The sequence below is a fragment of the Acomys russatus genome, chromosome 8 (assembly GCF_903995435.1).
Source record: "Acomys russatus chromosome 8, mAcoRus1.1, whole genome shotgun sequence".
NCBI lineage: Eukaryota > Metazoa > Chordata > Mammalia > Rodentia > Muridae > Acomys > Acomys russatus.
In genome coordinates this window covers 18,236,602-18,255,567 of record NC_067144.1, presented here as the reverse complement: position 1 = coordinate 18,255,567, position 18,966 = coordinate 18,236,602, and the positions used below count along the sequence as shown (strand labels likewise).

Here is an 18,966-nt window from a genome sequence, read left to right as displayed (position 1 = left end):
GAAACAGGAGCAATGGCAACAGAGTGCCTACAGCGTAGGATTGACCCAGGATTCTGACACAGACTCAGCACAGAAGCCTGTAAGGTGTTCAGTGTGAAGGAATCTAGGAAACCTAAGTACGCCCCGACCCCGACTCCACTCCACCCCCTCTCCTCGTTCAGCTCTTGCAGCCAGCCCGGACCCATCTTTTACCCTTACTTACCCAGGCTGATGTGAGTCCGCCCTGTCCTGCAGGGAAAACTTCAGGCAGTAGCCGTGTTGAAGATGATGGCCCTCAGACACCTACAGCTCCCGCTTCTACTGGTTAAAATGGCTGCCAAGAAGACCTAGCCTGTTTGACTGCAGGCTCTGCTGGAGCTCCGAGAGGCACAGGTGTAGGGCTAGTCTCCTCAAGCTGGGTGGGGCAAGGGCTGATAGAAGGAAAGTGCTTGAGACTGTGGAGGAATGAGGAGGTGGGCCCTCTCAGGACCACCTGTGTCTCCCTGGCTCAACAGGTGCAGAGCTTTCAGAAGCAGCTGGCTAGCATCCTGGTGTGCACACCGCTGACTCCTAAGTGGTCAATGGACTTGATTCTACGTGAGGGTCTGAGGGAGGTCACCAGTTACTGAACTAACGCCTCCATTTTGTCCCTCTCTGGCACTCTTACCTCTTTCACTTTTTTTCCTTTTCTTTCTTTTTATTTATTTTGTTTTGTTTTGTTGGTTTTTGGAGACAGAGTTTGTCTGTGTAGCCTGGCTGTCCTGGACTTGCTTTGTAGACCATGCTGGCCTTGAACTCACAGCGATCCGCCTGCCTCTGCCTCCAGAGTGCTGGGATTAAAGGCGTGTGCCACCACACCCGGCTCTTTGTTTTTGCTTTTGTTTTGAAACAGGGTTTCTCTGTGTAGCCCTGGTTGTCCTGGAACTCACAGAGATCCTCGTGCCTCGGCCTCCCCAAGTGCTGGGATTAAAGATGTGTATCACCATTGCTTGGCTGACTTTCCTCCTCCTCCTCTTCGTCTTTTTTTCCTTTTTTTTCTTTTTTCTTTTTTCTTTTTTTCCTTTTTCTTCTTGAGTCATTCTCTTCTGTCTTTACCTTGGGTTCCAAGGAAGACAGGACTGTCTCCTATTTTTCTATAGTAGCCATCTTTATGACAAAGGACCAAAACTAATTACATGCAGTGAGCCTAGCAGGACATATCACAGTGAGATCAGGCAACCAAACAAGGCAATAGCCTGGGAAGGATCGCTGCCACACCCCGAAAAAAGGACAGGAGCGATCATCTTGTGGAAACGAGACTGCCCCCCTCAGCATGATAAAAACGTCTCCAGCACCCCTACGAACCAGAACAGACATAGTGATCAGTCAGACCCCTGGCCTGACCAAGACCACCTGCTCTTTCGGCTGTGCATACCCCAACCATGAGGCTTCCCCCTCATAGGAAACCACCAAAGTGCCTGTCAGCTTCTGGAAGACAGATTTAGGGGTCACTGAACCCCTCTAAATAAAACTCCTTCCTCTGACAAGGCATTGTGTCTTACACCTATAAACCCAGCAGGGATGGGGATCAGGGAACCAGGGCTACAAAACGCAACCCTGCCCTGCCCAAAATCAGGCACGGCAGCGCACACCTGTAACACGACTTAGTCAGGAGGATTTGCTGCAGATCTGAGGCCAGCTCGAGCGACACAGCAAGACCCTGTCTCAAACAAGCAAAACCCAGAAAAAGTTCCTTTCTCTGTCCTTCCGTGCCCATCCATTTGATGGGCATATCGGAAGTGGTGGCCACACCTAGTCCCTGGAGTGAGGGCTTTTGCCTTAAAACTCTTCTAACAGGCCCGCTGTTCTCTCAAGGTGTACAGAGTCAAGGCAGCACAGGAAGCAGTATTCTAGAGGAAATCCAGTGCTCGGAAGAAAGCAAGGCAACACACCTGTGACCATGTCAGTGTCATGGCAGGGCAGTGCCCACTGAGGGCCTCTCTGCCCTGCACACAACAAGGAGAGTAGTTGGAAACGCATAGGACACAACTGCTCTCCGCAGAAGGGAACCATTGGAGGGTCTGCCAGGTCTTTGTCCCTACAGACCAGAACAACAAGACTGTTTTGTCTTTGGGAGCTAAAATTCAACGTTTTTAAAATTTGATGCAAAAACTTTTAAAGGCAATAATGGTTCGGTGCTAATAGTGAGACTTGTGTTTGTGAGCTGGTGAGGGCTATGGGATACAGCAAAGAAGTATGTCAACACACAACGACAAAGGTTCAAAGGGCAGGGGCGCAGCTCACCAATGAATGTCTGTTTGCATGCCCCTCCCCAACCCAACAGCTACAATGTGACAACCACACCCGAGTCCCAGGCAGGAGTATGAACAAAGGCACCATCTCTACACATGTCCTCGAGAAATAGTGGAGCTCTCCCAAACCTAGATAAAAATGCTGCTCACAGCCGGGTGTAGTGGCGCATCCCTTTAATCCCAGCACTCTGGACGCAGAGGCAGGTGGATCACTGTGAGTTCGAGGCCAGCTTTGTCTACAGAGTGAGTTCTAGGACAGCCAAGGCTATGCAGAGAAACCCTGTCTCGAAAAACCTAAAAAAAAAAAAAAAAAAGCTGCTCACAAAGTCAAAAGGAATTAGGCTAAAAGCAGATGGTTACCAGCCAGCATTTCAGGACAGGAGGACAGGTAGTGACAGCCACAGGCCCTGAGAAGGTAGAGCTTTTGCTAACCAAGAACCCAAAAGCCAGACCTACGGTAGTCAGCAGTAGCTGCCTGTGATGGCTGCTCTTGGTTGTCAACTCCATCACATCTGGAATGACACTAAGGCCCCAAGCGGCTGGTTACAGCTGTGAGGGATCTTTAGTTAGATAACTGGATCACCTTTGTCCAGATCATCTGAGGTCAGAAGACCCACACTCAATCTGGGCCACACCTTCTCGTGGCTGCCTGGGCAAGGACAGAGAAGAAGTGCACGTTCTTTATCTGCTTGCTCTTATCCTCGATGGCAGATTTACTCCTTCACTGGTATAAGAGCCGACTTCTTTGGGGTCACAACATAGACTGAAGGGACCAGCCGAGACATCCAGCCTTGTGGACTAAACAACGACTGGATGCTTGTTGGACTTTCTGTTGGGAGACAGCCAGCCTAATAAGTCCCCTTTCTCTATATAGATTTAGTCTATTGGTTCTGTTCCTCCTGGCAACCCTAGCACACCACCTGATTATAAAGTCCTTGGAGTCTTGTCAAGAATGCCTCTGGTACCATCCAGGGTTCCTTTCCTGCCCACACTTACAATGAGCCACACAGAACACATGTCTCAAAAGGTGGCAACTAACCAGGTGGTCATGACACACACAGTTAATCCCAGCACTTGAGAGGCAGAGGCAGGCAGTCTCTGGGTTTGAGGCCAGCCTGGTCTACAGAGTGAGTTCCAGGACAGCCAAGGCTACACAGAGAAGCCTTGTCTAAAAAACAAAAAACGAAACAAAACAAAACAAAAAAACGTAGAAGCTTACATATGCTGGGCTGAGCAGTTGAGCCCAAGAGAGCTAGACTCTATCACAGTGATGGCTCTCCCCAGAATCCTGGGGAAACAAAACTGGAAGGCACTTCCTGATCAGCCCAGCTGGTCAGCCTTCCCATTCCACAGATGACGAAAGTGAACCTGGAGCCGCCTAGCCCCACGAGCGACAGAAGAGCTAAACCACTCACCCCACCCTGGGAATGAAACAGAGAGGAAGGGGCGAGGGTCCCACCACGCCCTTCTAGGGCATGCCCGCAGCGACCGGAAGACCTCCCAGCAGCCCTCATGTCAAACCCCTTCCCAGTAGTGCCAAGGGAGAAAATAAGATCCAAGGTAAGCAAAAGCCAAGAGTGTTTACCTCTGAGTGGTAATAATTGCTAACACTTTTTGTTGTAAGCTGCTTAACCAGCTTAAAACTCTACAGCCTCTCCGTAGAGACCCTACTTTAGTTCCTAGCATGACTATAGCTCTCTGTTAACACCAGCTCTTAGCATATGAGAAGCCATTTTGATTCCAAGTCCCCATTTTGATTATTAGTGGAATTAAGTTCAAGTTCTCAGGCCCTACGAGCCCGAAACCAGGAAGGTTCAGTGTTTGCTGCTTAGAATAAACCAATAGCAGTGTAACGGGGTCTTGAGGTAGAGCTGTTACCAGTTTTCTGAGAAAGTGCCAGATTGATTTCCAAAGTGGTTGTACAAGTTTGCACTCCCACCAGCAATGGAGGAGTGAGTGTTCCCCTTTCTCCACATCCTCACTAGCATGTGCTGTCACTTGAGTTTTTGATCTTAGCCATTCTGACAGATGTAAGGTGTAATCTCAGAGTTGGTTTGGTTTGCATTTCCCTGATGACTAAGGATGTTGAGCATTTAAGTGTTTCTCAGCCATTTAATATTCTTCTGTTGAGAAGTCTGTTTAGCTCTGTACCCCATTTTTAAATTGAGTTATTTGGTTTGGTGGCATTTAATTTCTTGAGTTCTTTATGTATGTTGGATATTAGTCCTTTGTCGGATATAGGGTTGGTGAAGATCCAGTCTGTAGGCTGCTATTGTGCCCTGTTGACTGTTTCCTTTGCCTTACAGAAGCTTTTTAGTTTCTAGAGGCCCCATTTATTTACTGTTGATCTTAGAGCCTGAACTGTTGGTGTTCTGTTCAGGAAGTTGTCTCCTGTGCCAATGAGTTCTAGGCTTTTCCCCACTTTCTCTTCTAACACATTTAGTGTGTCTAGTTTTATGTTGAGTATCCACTAGGACTTTAGTTTTATGCAGAATGATAAATATGGATCTACTTGCATTTTTCTTCATATAGACATCCAGTTAGACCAGCACCATTTGTTGGAGATGTTATCTTTTTTCCATTGTCTGGCATCAAAGACAATGCATGCAGTAAACCTAGACCCCTCCTGTTCAGATCTAGCCAATGGACAGTTCATTCTCCACAGTTGTGAGGAGAGCGAGGACTGCCTCCGACATGAAGTCTGGTGCCCCCCCCCCCCCCATATGATCACTTTCCTTTGGTGGAGAGGGCACACAGAAGAAGAGGAAGTGGGCTATCCGGATGAGACCCGATATGCTATGGCTATGTGGTGGAGGAGGAGGTCCCCTTCTGTCAGAGGTCTAGGGGAGGGGAACAGGGCAAAAGAGGAAGGGAGGGTGGGAACGGGAAGTTACAAGTGAGGGTATAACATTCAGTATATAAGTCTGGATACATTATACTAAATTTAAAAAAGAGTAAAACAACAGATGATAAATACATGTTCTACTTGGGTTAAAGATAAATGTTGTTCTATCAGAGTTAAGACCACAACATCTGTTATGTTCCTTACTCCCAGAGAGCTGGAAAGCCCCCAAGAGCTCTCCTATCCTAAATCCCTGCCAATCTGCTTAAAATGCTTTGTCTAGCCACCTGAACATTGTGCTCAGAACAAAATTGATTCTTCTTGTGCTTAGCTAATCAAAACAATGTAACGCTGCCCTCCCCCCTTGCTTCCCACCTGGTTACCTGGTTTTTACCTGGTTATGTTTTACTTATAAAAAGCCTGCCTTAGGGGTTGGAAAGATAGCTCAGCAGTTAAGGACACTCACTGACTGGTCTTTCAGAGGACCCAGGTTCAAATCCCAGCAACTACATGGCAGCTCACAACTGCCTGTAATTCTAAAGGACTGACACTCTCACAGAGATAGATATACATGTAGACAAAACACCAATGCACATAAAATAAAGGTAAATAAATTAAAACAAAAAAGCCTGCCTTAGAAGCAGACCAATGTCGCGACCGTGGCCCTGACTGGTTAGTTCTCTCGCCCCCGCCCCCTGCCCCCCGAGACAGCGTTTCTCTGTGTAGACTTGGCTGTCCTGGATTCACTTTGTAGACCAGGCTGGCCTCGAACTCTCAGTGATCCACCTGTCTCTGTCTGGCCCGGTGATGGTCAGTTCTTGTTACCAATGTCACAGTCTGAATTTATAGGCTATGGCCCTAACCAGTCAGTTCTTGTTCAGCGTTCAAATAAATTTCCATCAATCTGAGTCTGGTATTCGAGTGGTCGGTACACAGCTATTCCTGAATCCTAACATTTTTCTCTTATGACTTTCTTTCCTATTTTATCCAATTAGAATTTGTTAATTAGAAAAAAAGCCATTCAAGACAATCAATGAAATTAAAAAAAAAAAAATTGAGTCAGTAAAGTGCTCACCTTTATAGTTTAATTATTAAAGGACAAATCTGATCCTGGCATGGTAGAAAACACTTGTAACCCCAGCACTCAAGAGGAGAGGAAAGAGGATTGCTGTGAGGTCAAGACTAGCCTGGCCTACGTAGTTTTAAGGAAATCTGAGCTACAGAGTGAGGTCCTGCATCTTGCCTCAAAAAAATCAAACCAATGGGGCTCAGAGGTTAAGAGAACTGGCTGCTCTTGAGAGGTCCTGAGTCCAATTCCCAGCAACCACATGGTGGCTCACAACCATCTATAATGAGATCTGGTGCCCTCTTCTGCCAGGCAGGTATACAATGCAGGCAGAATACTGTGTACATAATAAACAAACATATCTTAAAACAAAACAAAAACCAGGTTACACAGAGCAACCCTGCCTCGAAAACAACAACAACAACAAAAAAAAACCCAAACCAATATAGTCAACAAGATGGCTCAGTGAATAACCACTTGTCTCATAAGCCTGTAGACTTGAGTCAAAAAGATGGAAAGACACAATTCCACAAAACTGTCTTTGCTGTGGCACACCTACTCCTTCCACCAGTCATGTGATGTGTGTAAATGCAGCTGAGTTTTATAAAATGAAGCATCTGGGTAGAGGGCCTCCTTTCTCACTTTTGGCTCACTGTGCAACCGTAAGGAATGAGGAAATCATGCTTGGCCTTGGGTCAGAATCTTGGGCCTCAATCTCCCGGCTATGTCAAGGACTTCCAGCAGGGGGCAGCAGGACACCATTAGGCGCTCTTCCTCGCCTGTCATTGTGAAAACACAATTAGTCAACCTAGGCATCAGGTGGAAAGGAAGCGTTGGTGACCTTGGGGTTAGCCTGGGGCTCAAGAGCATCACCTGCACATAGCACTGCCAATAGAAAATAGGATTTGAGCGAGCTAATGCATGGTCTCCTGGAGACCCCAACGTAAATGGAAGAGAAGTTAAGTTTTTTCAAAGAGCATTTTTCCCCCCCAGTTTAGGAAGTCTCAAAGCCACTACCTTCTTGTCTTATATGTTTGTAAAGGAACTTGTGGCCCCTTCTCCAAGTTCCACAAGAGGAAGGGCACTCGGAATCAGTTCTCTTTGCCCCCACATAATCAGCGTTCACCCTAGAGCGAGCCAATCACAAACGAGGAATGTGGTTCAAAACTCACCCTAGGCTTGAAGCACTGCATGGACGAAAATCATTAGCGAGGGGCTGAGATGGCAACAGTTAAGGTTACTGACTGCTCTTGCACAGGACCCAGGTTCAGTGCCCTGAACACATGATGGCTCACAACGGATTTAATTGCAGGGGATCTGATCCGGTATCCTTTTCTGGCCTCTGTGGGCACCAGAGATGCATGCAGTGCACAGACATACATGTAAGCTAAACACTCATACATACACATTTTTTAAAAAGCTTTTTGTGTGTATGTGTGTGTGTGTGTGGGTTCAAGACAGGGTTTCTCTGTGTAGCCTTAGCTGTCCTGGACTCTTTGTAGACCAGGCTGACTTCGAACTCACAGAGATCTGCCTGCCTCTGCCTCCCGAGTGCTAGGATTAAAGGTGCACCACCACGCCTGGCTAAAAAGCAATTTAAAACAAAACAAAACAAAACATCAGTGAAAGATGTGTCCTGTGATCCCAGGGCTTACTTAGTACCACAGAGTCCTCAGCTAGCCTGACCCTCAGTGAGTTGCTTCCCCTTCCAGAGAGTCCTTGCTCTTCTGTCCTCAAGGCCATGAGTCTGGAGACTATTGGTAACTATTTCTCTCTGAAGGGGATCTGAGGGGACCGATGGTTTTGCAAGAAAAAGGAGCTGAGAGGAGCTCAGGCTTCGGGCCTGGGTGGGACCTGAGGGCTTAATGATGAGGGAAGGTGTTGGAAACTCGTGCGGTCTGTACAGTTTCTAACAAGAACTCTAAGCAAAGCCTGGGAGGCCCAAAAGTACCAGCTCAGCCCTCCTGAAACACCGTAATTGCCCAGGCACACCGGGGAGACCTGCTCTGTGGTATATGGTCTGCTTGAAGTTCCGTCCCTGAACAAGTATATGGATGTGTCTACTGGGGACCACTCAAAAAGGAGGCATGTGCCAGCGTGTACAAAGCCAACACAAAGTTGCTTGGTTTTGATCTTCCAATCCCAGGCAATCTTTGCTTTTCATTACAAAAGTACTAAACAAACACCAGCAGGGTGGGGGAAAAAAAACCTAACATTTGCAAGGTACGCACCTTCAACAGGTGACTCCCCAATTCCACCACCGACACCCATAGATTCCAGACAGACAGCCATCAAGGAACCAGTAATCAGATCTACACCATAAATGCGCGACCTTTTTATTTCATACCAAAAAAAAAAAAAAAAAAAAAAAAAAAAAAATCAACCAACCCGATCAACCCGGAAAAGGCCTGGCTGCATGCTAGCTTTGTACACGCAGACTCTTCCTGATACCTTCTTGTCTGGCCAGGCAGGGAAGGGAAGGAGGGGCAGGCAGCCCCAGCCTTCAGTAGTTCATGGTGACAGCAAGCTGGAGACACAGGGGAAGCTGAGGTCCCCAGAGTTTCCTTGTTTTGCCTGGTTCGGAGGGAAGTGACCCTCCACACGGTGCCTCTGGCCAGCAGCCAGGGGTCATAGGCGGCTACCTGCTGTGTGGGTAGCAGGTCCCTTATGGCTCCATGGAGGCCATCTTGGTAGGTGCTTGCCTAGCTAGCATGAGCAAGTGAAAGTAGTCCAAGACACACCAGTCTTTTGTCCTTAGCCCCGCTCCAGCCATCCAGAAGCTTCAGTCCACCGAGCCATTGTAGGATTTGTTGAACTTGTTGAAGGCGAAGTCTACGGTGTGTGTGGAGATGGGCTTTCTGTACAGGGGGTTTGAGGCCTGCGGGCACAAAGGAGGAGAGCGCGTGTGTTAGTTCAGCTCCAGGCCCAGCACCTCAAGAGATGCCTGCTTCTGACTTGCTCTGCACTCTGGGAGATTCCCTCCCTCCTCAGAGCTTTTACTCTGAAAAGCAGGACTCAGGCAGAAAGCCCTGGAAGTCCCTTGGAACCTGAACAGATAGACTTCTCACTCTGGGGAGTCAGCGGTACTTCCCCTGAGCTCGGCTCTCGTGTGCCTGAGGCGGAAGGACTTGCTCATATGACTGTCTAACTGGACCTTAAAGCTTGAGCTTTTTTTCTTGGCTTGGGTCTGCCCAACTCCCCACTGAGCCTGCTGCTGGTGCTTCACGCCATGGCATCCCCAACATTCACCAGGGGTCTAGATGGCCCTTGTGTCTTCCAGGTCTGCAACTCTCCCGTCCAGCATGGAAGATGTTGACTCTTCACTGTTCATAGATTGGCTTGCTTGTTTGTCACGCTAATGGTTGAACCTGGAGCCTTGCACAGGCCAAGTAAGAATGCTAGCACTAAACTACTTGCATTCAATTTTTGGTTATTTTTATTTCGTGAGGCAACAAGAGCTTGGTAAGTAACCCAGACTAGCTTTGAACTTCAAACTCTTCCTGTCTCAGCCTCTGGAGAAGCTGCAATTATCGTAGGTGTAATAGTGCCATACTTAGCTCATTCTTAGTTGGTTTGATTGTTTGTTTGTTGGTTTGGTTTTTCAAGACCGGGTCTTCCTGTGTAGCTTTGGCTGCCCTGGACTCGCTTTGTAGACTAGACTGACCTCAAACTCACAGTGATCCGCCTGCCTCTGCTTCCCATGTGCTGGCATTAAAGGCGTGCGCCACCACGCCCCAGCTACCAGCAACCTCTTCTTTACCCATCCCCCGACTTGCCATTTCATAACGGGCCCTGGAGCGCTCACTCTGGAACTTGGCAAACTCTCTGCGATCGTGGATGGTGACGAGCAGCTTCCAGATGGCCAGGAGTGCCATTCCGATCAGGAGAATGCTGCCAACCACAGCCAGTAGGATGGTCATGGCATTGGGGGCACTTCCACACTCTGGAAGGGACCAGACACAGGTGGGCAAAGCCATCAGCATCCCACCCACTTCCACCTCTGACCTCGGTTATTTCTGAGGTTGCCTCCCTCAGACACCTTCCCTTCTGCCCAACCCGTAACCCCATCATGTTGCCTCAGTGAGACTGAAAGCTGGGGTGGGGTACAGGTGGACTCCCCAAGGAACAGACTGGAAAAAGAGAGTTCAAGAATTGTTTGAAGTCCGCACAGCAAGGCGGTGACAAATATGAGTGCTCTGGTGAATGGCCACGTTTCTGCTATTGGGCCATGTCCCAGAGGCTCAAGTCTGGCCCAGCTCCAGTGCAAGAGGCTGGGCCACAGCTCAGCTTTCATGTCGGTGGCTTCAGGGACAAACCAGGCAGGCAGAAGGTAGCATGTATCACTTCCGACAAGGCTGGGCTAGGGCCAGGCATTTCTGAGCCCTTAGGGAAGAGCTCCAAGGAGCCAATGTGCTTATTTCTGAGCAAAGGCAGGGCTGGGAAGCAAGGCCTTCAGGGCCATAGGCAAGTGCCATGAACTACCACACTTCCTCTGCCTCTGGCCTAGGAACGCAGTGCTGTGCATTGCAGGTGAGACTCAACTTATACATTGGGCTCTGTGTCCCAGAATCTGCAAACCTTTTCCTACTTCCTCCCTGAGCCCAAAACTGAAATGTCTGAAGTCCCTGTCACTCTGAGGCACCAGCTTTAGTGCCACTGCCCAGAATGCAAGATAGAATTGTTGCTACTAAGCAAGGCAGCAGGTAGGAGGAGTGCTAGGCCCAGCGCTCCATCTACCATTGGAATCTGCCCCGGGAAACAGCAGCACCCAAAGGGGCCATCATGACTCAGATGATCCTCAACTTAAAGGATGCCCAGGCCTGGTGGTCCAGCTGCCCCGCACCTTTCCTGCAAAACCCCCTACCCCAGCCTGCTAAGGTTTCCTTCATAGTGATGTGCCAGAGCAGCACTCCCATAGCCCCACTGCCCCAGGCCCCAGCCTCTGCATCAGCATCATGGCTGGCTGGTGTGCTCCTCACACACACTTTGAGACAGGGTCTGGGAGCTGGAGAGATGACTCAGCGGGTAAGAGCACTGACTGCTCTTCAAAGCGTCATGAGTTCAATTCCCAGCAACCACATGGTGGCTCACAACCATCTATACTGGAATCTGTTGCCTTCTGGCATGCAGGCATACATGCAGATAGAACAATCATACAAAAAATGAAGAAAAGAAGAAAAAGGAGGAGGAGGAAGAGGAGGAGGAAGAGGAGGAGGAGGAAACAGCATCTGATGTAGCCCAGGCTAGTCTTAAAGTGCCCTTCTCTACTTTTCAGAGTACTAAGTTCAAAGCCGGGTGCGGTGGCATATGCTTTAATCCCAACCCTCAGGGCGGCAGAGACAGGCAGATCACTGTGAGTTCAAGGCCAACCTGGTCTACACAGTGAGTCCAGGCCAGCCAAGGCTACACAGAGAAACCCCATCTGGGGATGGGGGTGAGGGTAGATGTAGGCACAGTACTGGGTTCATAGGCTTGTGCTACCACATAGGAACTGGTCTAAGAAAGCAGGGCCCAGGACGGCCCCTCGGGCTCTCACCTACCTGGCTCCCTGAGGACCGTCAAGTTGGACTTGCCGTTGGGCAGTTCTGTGTAGCTGAACATCATGACGCAGTCCTTAGCAGTTTTGTAGAAGCAAAGCACAGCTTCCTGGTCATCTTTGACTAGGAGAGAAGCAAGCAAAACACCCTGAGCATCTCACCGACTGGCAGAGATGGAAGCCAAGCCCCTCGGAGAAAGATGGGAGGCCTCAAGGGGGGATGGGGCTTTGAACTGAGCTCGGGGGTTTCTCACATTAAGACTGCAGGCTCAGGGCTCAGCTTATTGCTCCGGGGCATGTGGATCCCATTAGGATTGTGAACCCTCTGACAGCTTGGATGGTGGTGACATGAAATAGAAGAAGCCTTCAATGGCTGGGAGTGGGCCTGGGTGAATGGAACTGGCCCGAGGGAGCGTCTGCTTTTAGAAACTGGCCCAGTCTGCAGGGCTGAATTGACTAAAGAGGACAAGAGGTTGCTGCTCTTCCTTGAGAGATGGAACTCAGGATGCTGAGACTCTGGGGATGCGAGGCTTGCTTCGTGGTGGTGGTCCACACTGATACTGTGAGCCCCTGTCAGAGGTCATGCCATTAAAGACCCTGCTCTGTGTCTAACGATAGGTCTCACTCCTGACACACCAATTCCTGGGCTGCCACACTCCTGCTCTCTCCCCACACTGCCCTTGACTAGAGTGGACAGTGTCACTGTCTTGTCCAGGCACAAAACGGTTTTAAGACTGGTCTTTAGGTCGGAGAAAAGGAAGTCAGGCCACAAGGGCATCTTCATCCCAAACCACGACTACAGGTTAATGCTGTGACACTATACGTGCTCCCTATCGTGTGTTTTCATCCTGGTTGAACAGGAGCTTCAGCCAGGAAGTAGATGAACAGGTACGGTTAGCAAACCTGAAGGCCCAACCTTTTCTTCTCAGCCCCCTCAGACTTAATGAGGGGGTGTAATATACATACATACACACACACACACACACACACACACACACACGTATATATCACCCCCCCACCCCCCGCAGAGACAGGGTCTCTCTTGTTAGCCTTGGCTGTCCTGGACTTGCTTTGTAGACCAGGCTGGCCTCGAACTCAAGGGTGTGTGTGTTTTTTTTTTAAGATTTATTTATTTTATTATATATACAGTGTTCTGTCTGCAGGCCAGAAGAGGGTACCAGATCTCACTATAGATAGTTGTGAGCTACCATGTGGTTGCTGGGAATTGAACTCAGGACCTTTGGAAGAGCAGTCAGTGCTCTTAACCTCTGAGCCATCTCTCTAGCCCAAGGGTGTGTATTTTTAAAAGCACAAGGAAGTTCTGGACACCACGGCACACAGTTATAATCCCAGGACTTGGGAGTCTGAGACAGGAGGCTGCAGTCTGAAGTCAACCTGAGATCTATAGTGACAGCAACATAATAACAGAAACAAAATAATAACGCTGGGCATGGTGGTTCATACCTTTAATCCCAGCACTCATGAGGCAGAGGGTCTCTGTTGAGTTGGAGGCCAGCCTAGTCTACATAGTGACTTCCAGGCCAGCCAGGACTACCAGAGTGAGACCCTGACTCAAACACACATACAAAAATACATTATACATACATAAGCAAGCAGATAAGAAAATAAAGAAAGCTTGGGAGAGGTGGTTCAGAGGTTAAGAGCACTGGCTGTTCTTCCAAAGGTCCTGAGTTCAATTCCCAGTAACTACATGGTAGCTCACAACTATCTATAATGAGATCTCGTGCCCTCTTCTGGCGTGCAGGTGTACATGCAGGCAGAATATTGTATAAATAAGGAAGGAAGGAAGCAAGCCTGCCTGCCTGCCTAGGGGCTTGGGCATGTACTTCTCTGCAGAGTTCCTTTGGAGGGTCGGGCTGGGAGTGAGCTCTGCACAAAGGACAGGCTTGTTTGTAGGAGATGGGAAGGGAGCCTTTTTTCTTTTCTGACTATATGTGCTTCATACAAAGGAGTTCAGCCAGGCCCTGGATAGCAAGTCAGGGGAAAGAGCAGAGGGCAGGGACATGAGTGGCTGCAAAGAATTCCAGCTCCCCAGAGCCTGGCCACATGGTAGTTGCTCACTGAATACTCGTGGGACCAGCAGACTCAGCACACAGCGATGATGCCATGGCTGGGAGAAGCAGTCCATCAAAACCAGGGGAGAGGGAACAAGAAAGTCTATGGGGGGGGGGGCGGGGTAAGCCAGGGCAGGCAGTTTACAGCAGCTGGGGGGCAAGGCAGAGGGCAAGCCTGCTAGCCCTGTTGAGCCTTGGTGAACTTTCCCTCTTCAGATACGCAGTCCCTCAGGAACTGTTTAATCATTTCAAAATGTGGCCAATTTAGGAAACTTACAGTGTTGTACCGCCACCCAAAAAACATCCACACGTGTTAGTATTTAATCTCGATCCTCCCCCCTGTCCCCCCCCCCCAGTGCCTCCAGAGTTACCCTCCTTCCTGTTTCATCTCAATTGGCATTTCCTACTGTGAACTTTTAAAATAGCACCATGTAATATCTACGTTCTTTCCTGCCCCACTTCTTTACTTAGCCAAATGTTTTGGCAGCTCATACATGTTAGTGCTTTGCCTCTTTGTGTGTGTGTTAACATAATATTCCATTATGGATGGGTATATTACATTTACTTTATCATTCATCAGTCTATAGCAACTGACTATCACAATCAATGCTACAAACATTTATGTAAAAAAAAAAAAAAAAATCAGCCCCTAAGCCAGGCATGGTGGTGCATCCCTGTAATACCAGCCCTCGGGAGGCAGAGGCAGGTGGATCTCTCAAAGTGAGGTCAGGACGGCCCGGGCTACACAGAGAAAACCAAACCAAAACACCAGCCCCAACTCTTTGGGGGCATGCTTGTGTGGTGATTCTAGCTTTTGGGGGCAGCTGCCAAACTGATTTCTGTATGACATCCGCGCCAACAGCATGTGACAGCCCCATCCCATGCTTGTGGAGCCAGCAGTCATGCCAAGGAAGCACTGCTGAGCTTAAACTCAGGGCTGAGACCATTCATTCCTCGGGGAGGAAGAAAACCCCTAGATATCCGCCAAGGTCCATGCCTACACGGAGCACTCACCGATGGCGTCCACCCACGTGATCACCTCGTCTTTGCAGTGGTGGTGGCAGGTCTGGTTGTCAGGTTTCCCCAAGTGAAGCAGTGAGCATTCCACACAGTCTCTGAGAACAGGAATGTGGTCTTTAGCTCATAGCTGTCTCCTGTCCTGCTTGGTCCCTTCCCCCCCATCCCCTACCCCTCAGTGTAGGCAGGCTCGGCCAGGGGCCAGGAAGGGGCGGGCTCCATCTCTGGTCTTTCACGCTTGCTGGACCTTCCTCCAGGCGGCTAACAGGATGCCTGCTTCCGGCTGGCTAGGACCCGCAGCTCCCCTCACGTATCCCCTGCTGTATCGCCACAGCTCCAGGTCACACACGCAGCTCCAGCTCTGGGACACCCTCCAACAACCCACATGGACACAGCAGTCGAGAACTGGGCCCCCGGGCCCCCGCCCCACCCCTGTGCTGGGGAAAACTCAGAATGTCTGCCCCTTTACAAAAACAAGCCGCTAGCTAGCTCTCCGAGATCTTCGGGCAAGGCAAGCTAATTAAAATCAGCTGGAGCCCGGTGTGACCTCACCGAAGTAAAGGGTGTGTTTGGATCGTTGTTGAAGGACTAAAGTATTCAAAGCTTCTCAGAAAACAGCAAGTAGGAAAATGGCCTAAAATTTCATTACAAAAAAAAAAAAACTTTAAAAAAAGGGGGGGGGGCAGGGGGAGAAAAAAAGTTTCCTTCCCTTAGCCTATGAAAGAGATAGAGGTCAGTGTGGTCCAAGGATAAATGAGATGGGCCAGTCCCTATCTCTGGATTTTCCCAGCTCTTCAGACGTTTAAAGCAAGAGCTGTTTTTCCCTCAGGCCTTTTAACTGCCCAAGACAAGCCCACATTGCCTGCGGCTCCATAGGAACACCAAGGAGGCTTCTGCTTCCTTTACTGACTCCCGTGCTGCTCCACTTGGCTCACGCCCCATCAAGCTCACACGCCCTGAGCAGTGGGAGTGACAGTCGCCAGGGTGCCAGGGTCTTGCTGGGAGCTGTGCGGGCTGGAGGGTAGGGGTCTCTTGGTCACAACACGGTGTCTAGGGCTGTGATTCCACTCCCACAGGTGTGGTGTCTGGGCTAGTCCCTGCCTATCTTGTGTGTCAATCCGCAGGCAGGTTCAGTTGCCCGTGCCCAGGGTTGTCTGTGGCACATGGCCAGGGAGGGTCAGGCCATTTAGAACGCTTCTAAGCACAGCTGACCAGCAGCAATTGCAGGCTCTGCAAGCATGAGCTCATTTCATTATCAGCCTGGCCAGACTGTCGTTCGCAGGGAAATCTGCCAAAAGAAAACCCCACACTTGTACTGCCTCCCCACCCCGTCCCCCGCCACCTCCCCCCAAAGAGTAATGCAGCCTGTATCGCCACTTGTTTCTGCTTGGTGCCCGGCTCCTCAGGACCAACGATGACACAGCTGTTATCCGGCAAGTTCTGACAGCCAATGTCACGCCTGTGCTCCAGGCGGCATTATGGCTTAAGTCTTGCAACTGACCTTTGTTGCATTCTGGTGGCGTGAAGAGCAGAGCCCGGGATGGTCATCAGGCCGTGTGACCTGACCCTGGGCTGAGCCAGCGTCTGTAGCCTAGACAATCTCTACATTGAGCCCTGCTCTATTAGCAGCATAAATAGAGCAGAAGAATCCAAAAGCCCCAGCGCCTGCCTCGGGCAGCCCTATCTAGGGCGGCTCCCTTCCATCCTATTTGCCTTCTGATTACATTTTGCTTTGTTTGTTCCCACAGGCCTGGTCTCTGAAGCGTTTGGGAGATGCTCTGTGGAGGATCAAAGGCAATTGGGGAATGGGCACCCCTGCCTCCCCTTTGAAAACAAACTACAGAACACTCAAGGCTCCGAGAAGATGCTGTTTTGTCGGGACCCAGCACAGTTCCATCTCATTTAACTCTGCGATCTCTAGACTTGCTTAGAATGGATCAGAGATCTCGTTTTTTTTTTTTGTTTGTTTTTTTTTGTTTTTTTGAGGGGACTGTTTTACTTTTCTTCTACCAGATCTTCCCTCCCCCCCACCCCCGCCCCATCCCCCATCACAACTAGCAGCGGAAACATTTCACTGTTAGTGTTTTGGTGACTGTTAGTACAAGTTTTGTTCTGCAGCCAGGCCAAGTAGACGGGAGGTTGGACGGCAGGCACAAGAGGCTGGGGGAGGGTTGCCTGACAAAGACAGGCCTGGGGTGAGGGGGAAAGAACAGGCAGGCCCTTACCTCTTGGAGCTGCAAGCATCTGGGCAGGTTGGGCACTTCTCACACATCTCCCCGAAGGCGCCAGGCTCTGTACACTGGCACTGCCCACAGACGCAGCGGCCACGGTCGCTGCAGATCTGCCCGTCCTTGCCCCGGCATGTGCTGATGTCTGTTGAGCAGTTACAGTTGTCCCCAATGTAACCTGCGTGGCACTTGCATTCTCCACAGTGACACTCGCCATGGCCTAAAAGGACACACGCACACATCAGTCAGGGCCTAGTGGTCTCTATACATGAACGCAGGCCTCCACAGAGCCTGCCATGTGCCGGGGTGGGGAAGCCCACAGAGAATGGGGCACTGACTTTTCCTCAAGAGCCACAGAATAATATGCGTGACCTGGCAGGGTCTAGACTGTTGCTTTGATTGGTCCAGATCCTGGCCAAGTCATGACACAAACCCAGAAAAGCTTCCCGATTCAGTTGATTCGTGAAAATAGTCCCCCAATGTGTCCACTCTAGAAATTGTAAATTAATCAAGACAAAACTGAAGATGAGATTAAGCAGAGAGGCCTCTTCGGGATGGTTCGGTTGGGCCCTAAACCTAGTAACAGGGCCCTCACAACAGGAGCAGTGGGTTGGAGGCTGACTACAGGAGGTTGCTAGGGGACAACAGAAGCAAGACACGCTGCAGCTGGCTTCAGAGATAACCACAAAATGCAAGGACCACAGCTCTAGAAGCCGGGGAAACCCTAACGCCTCCAGGGTGTGAGAGAGTACAAGCACACAGTCACCCTGACTGTAGCCAGAGGAAACACACGCTGACCTCTGACCTCCGGCGCTCTAAAAGACCACATCCAGACAGCTTGAAGGCACAAAAAATATGGTGATTTGTTACAGGCCCAAGCAAAACCAAGAGCAGTCATGTTTCCTAAGTTCCAGTGAGATGCCAACTTCTGGCTCTGGGGCCCTGTCGTTCTGTGGAGACAGTAGGGAGCAGGGAGGGGGCTGCGGAGCTCAGCCCTCACTGGTACGCAACTACTCTTACTTTATTTGTGTCTGGCACTGACTGTGGTGTTGCTAGCTCCATCCACTCTCACAGTTACCCAAAACCCAGGTATTGCTCATTTCCTGAGAGATGACATTGGGTAGTGGTGGTGTACCCCTTTAATCCCAGCTCTTGGGAGGCAGAGGCAAGTGGATCTTTCAGTTTGAGGCCAGCCTGGTTTATAGAGTGAGTTCTAGGACAGCTAAGGCTACACAGAGAAACCTTGTCCTAATGAACACCTCCCTCCTCCCTGGCAAAAAAAAAAAAAAAAGAATCTTGAGAGACGAAATTGCCGCATAGAAGAGACAGCTCGTGGAAGGTCACCCAGTTAGCTGCAATAGAGCCTCAGGAGTCAGCTCAGCGCGTTCTGTCTACACTCCTGCTCTACTGCCTCCCATAGCAGACTTGGCCATCAAGAGAACCTCCTGGGGACAACCAGGTTCTCATTGCTGGATGGGTCCTGTCCCCAGCCTGTCAGGAGGTGTAAGAGAAATTAAATTATATTGGCAAATGGTCATGTGCTTGCAAAAAAAGCGACCTCTGAGAAGAGGAGCCATGTCCTCTGGAACTGTCCAGAGCAGGCTGGCCCCCTGGCCCTGTGACAGCAAACAGCTAGGAGTAGTACAGATATCGTGCCCTTGAGAAGAGCCGGAAGGCCAACCAGCTCCAACAGAGGTCGACTGTTCGCCCCACGGCATAAAAGTGACTGCACTGAGAAGGAGGGGATCAAAGGCATCCACAAAAACCACTCCCCGCTCTGCCTGGGCCTCTCAATCAGGAACCCCAGCAATCGGTCTCAGCCGGGCATCCCCTGTTCAGGGGATGATGTAAACACCAGATTTGATGAGGTTCGCTTGCTTGCTCCACTGGGCTCCTCCAGCCTTCTCTGTTGGATGGCGGAAATGCCCAATC

At 50.0% G+C, this 18,966-nt stretch overlaps 1 protein-coding gene across 2 annotated transcripts in view; it reads right to left on the bottom strand.

Moving 5' to 3' along the window:
• Positions 1-8,534: 8,534 nt before the first annotated feature.
• Itgb5 (integrin subunit beta 5) overlaps positions 8,535-18,966 on the bottom strand; it is a 106,968-nt gene continuing 96,536 nt past the window's right edge. Inside the window, exons 11-15 of one of the 2 annotated variants that reach the window (XM_051149831.1) lie at positions 17,032-17,254; positions 14,804-14,904; positions 11,719-11,838; positions 9,955-10,121; positions 8,535-9,056 (exon numbers count right to left, since the gene is read on the bottom strand). In XM_051149831.1, coding sequence (XP_051005788.1) covers positions 8,961-9,056; positions 9,955-10,121; positions 11,719-11,838; positions 14,804-14,904; positions 17,032-17,254 — 707 coding nt within the window. In that variant the 3' untranslated portion in view covers positions 8,535-8,960. The remainder of the gene's footprint in view (positions 9,057-9,954; positions 10,122-11,718; positions 11,839-14,803; positions 14,905-17,031; positions 17,255-18,966) is intronic. The other variant, XM_051149832.1, reaches the window with a different exon arrangement.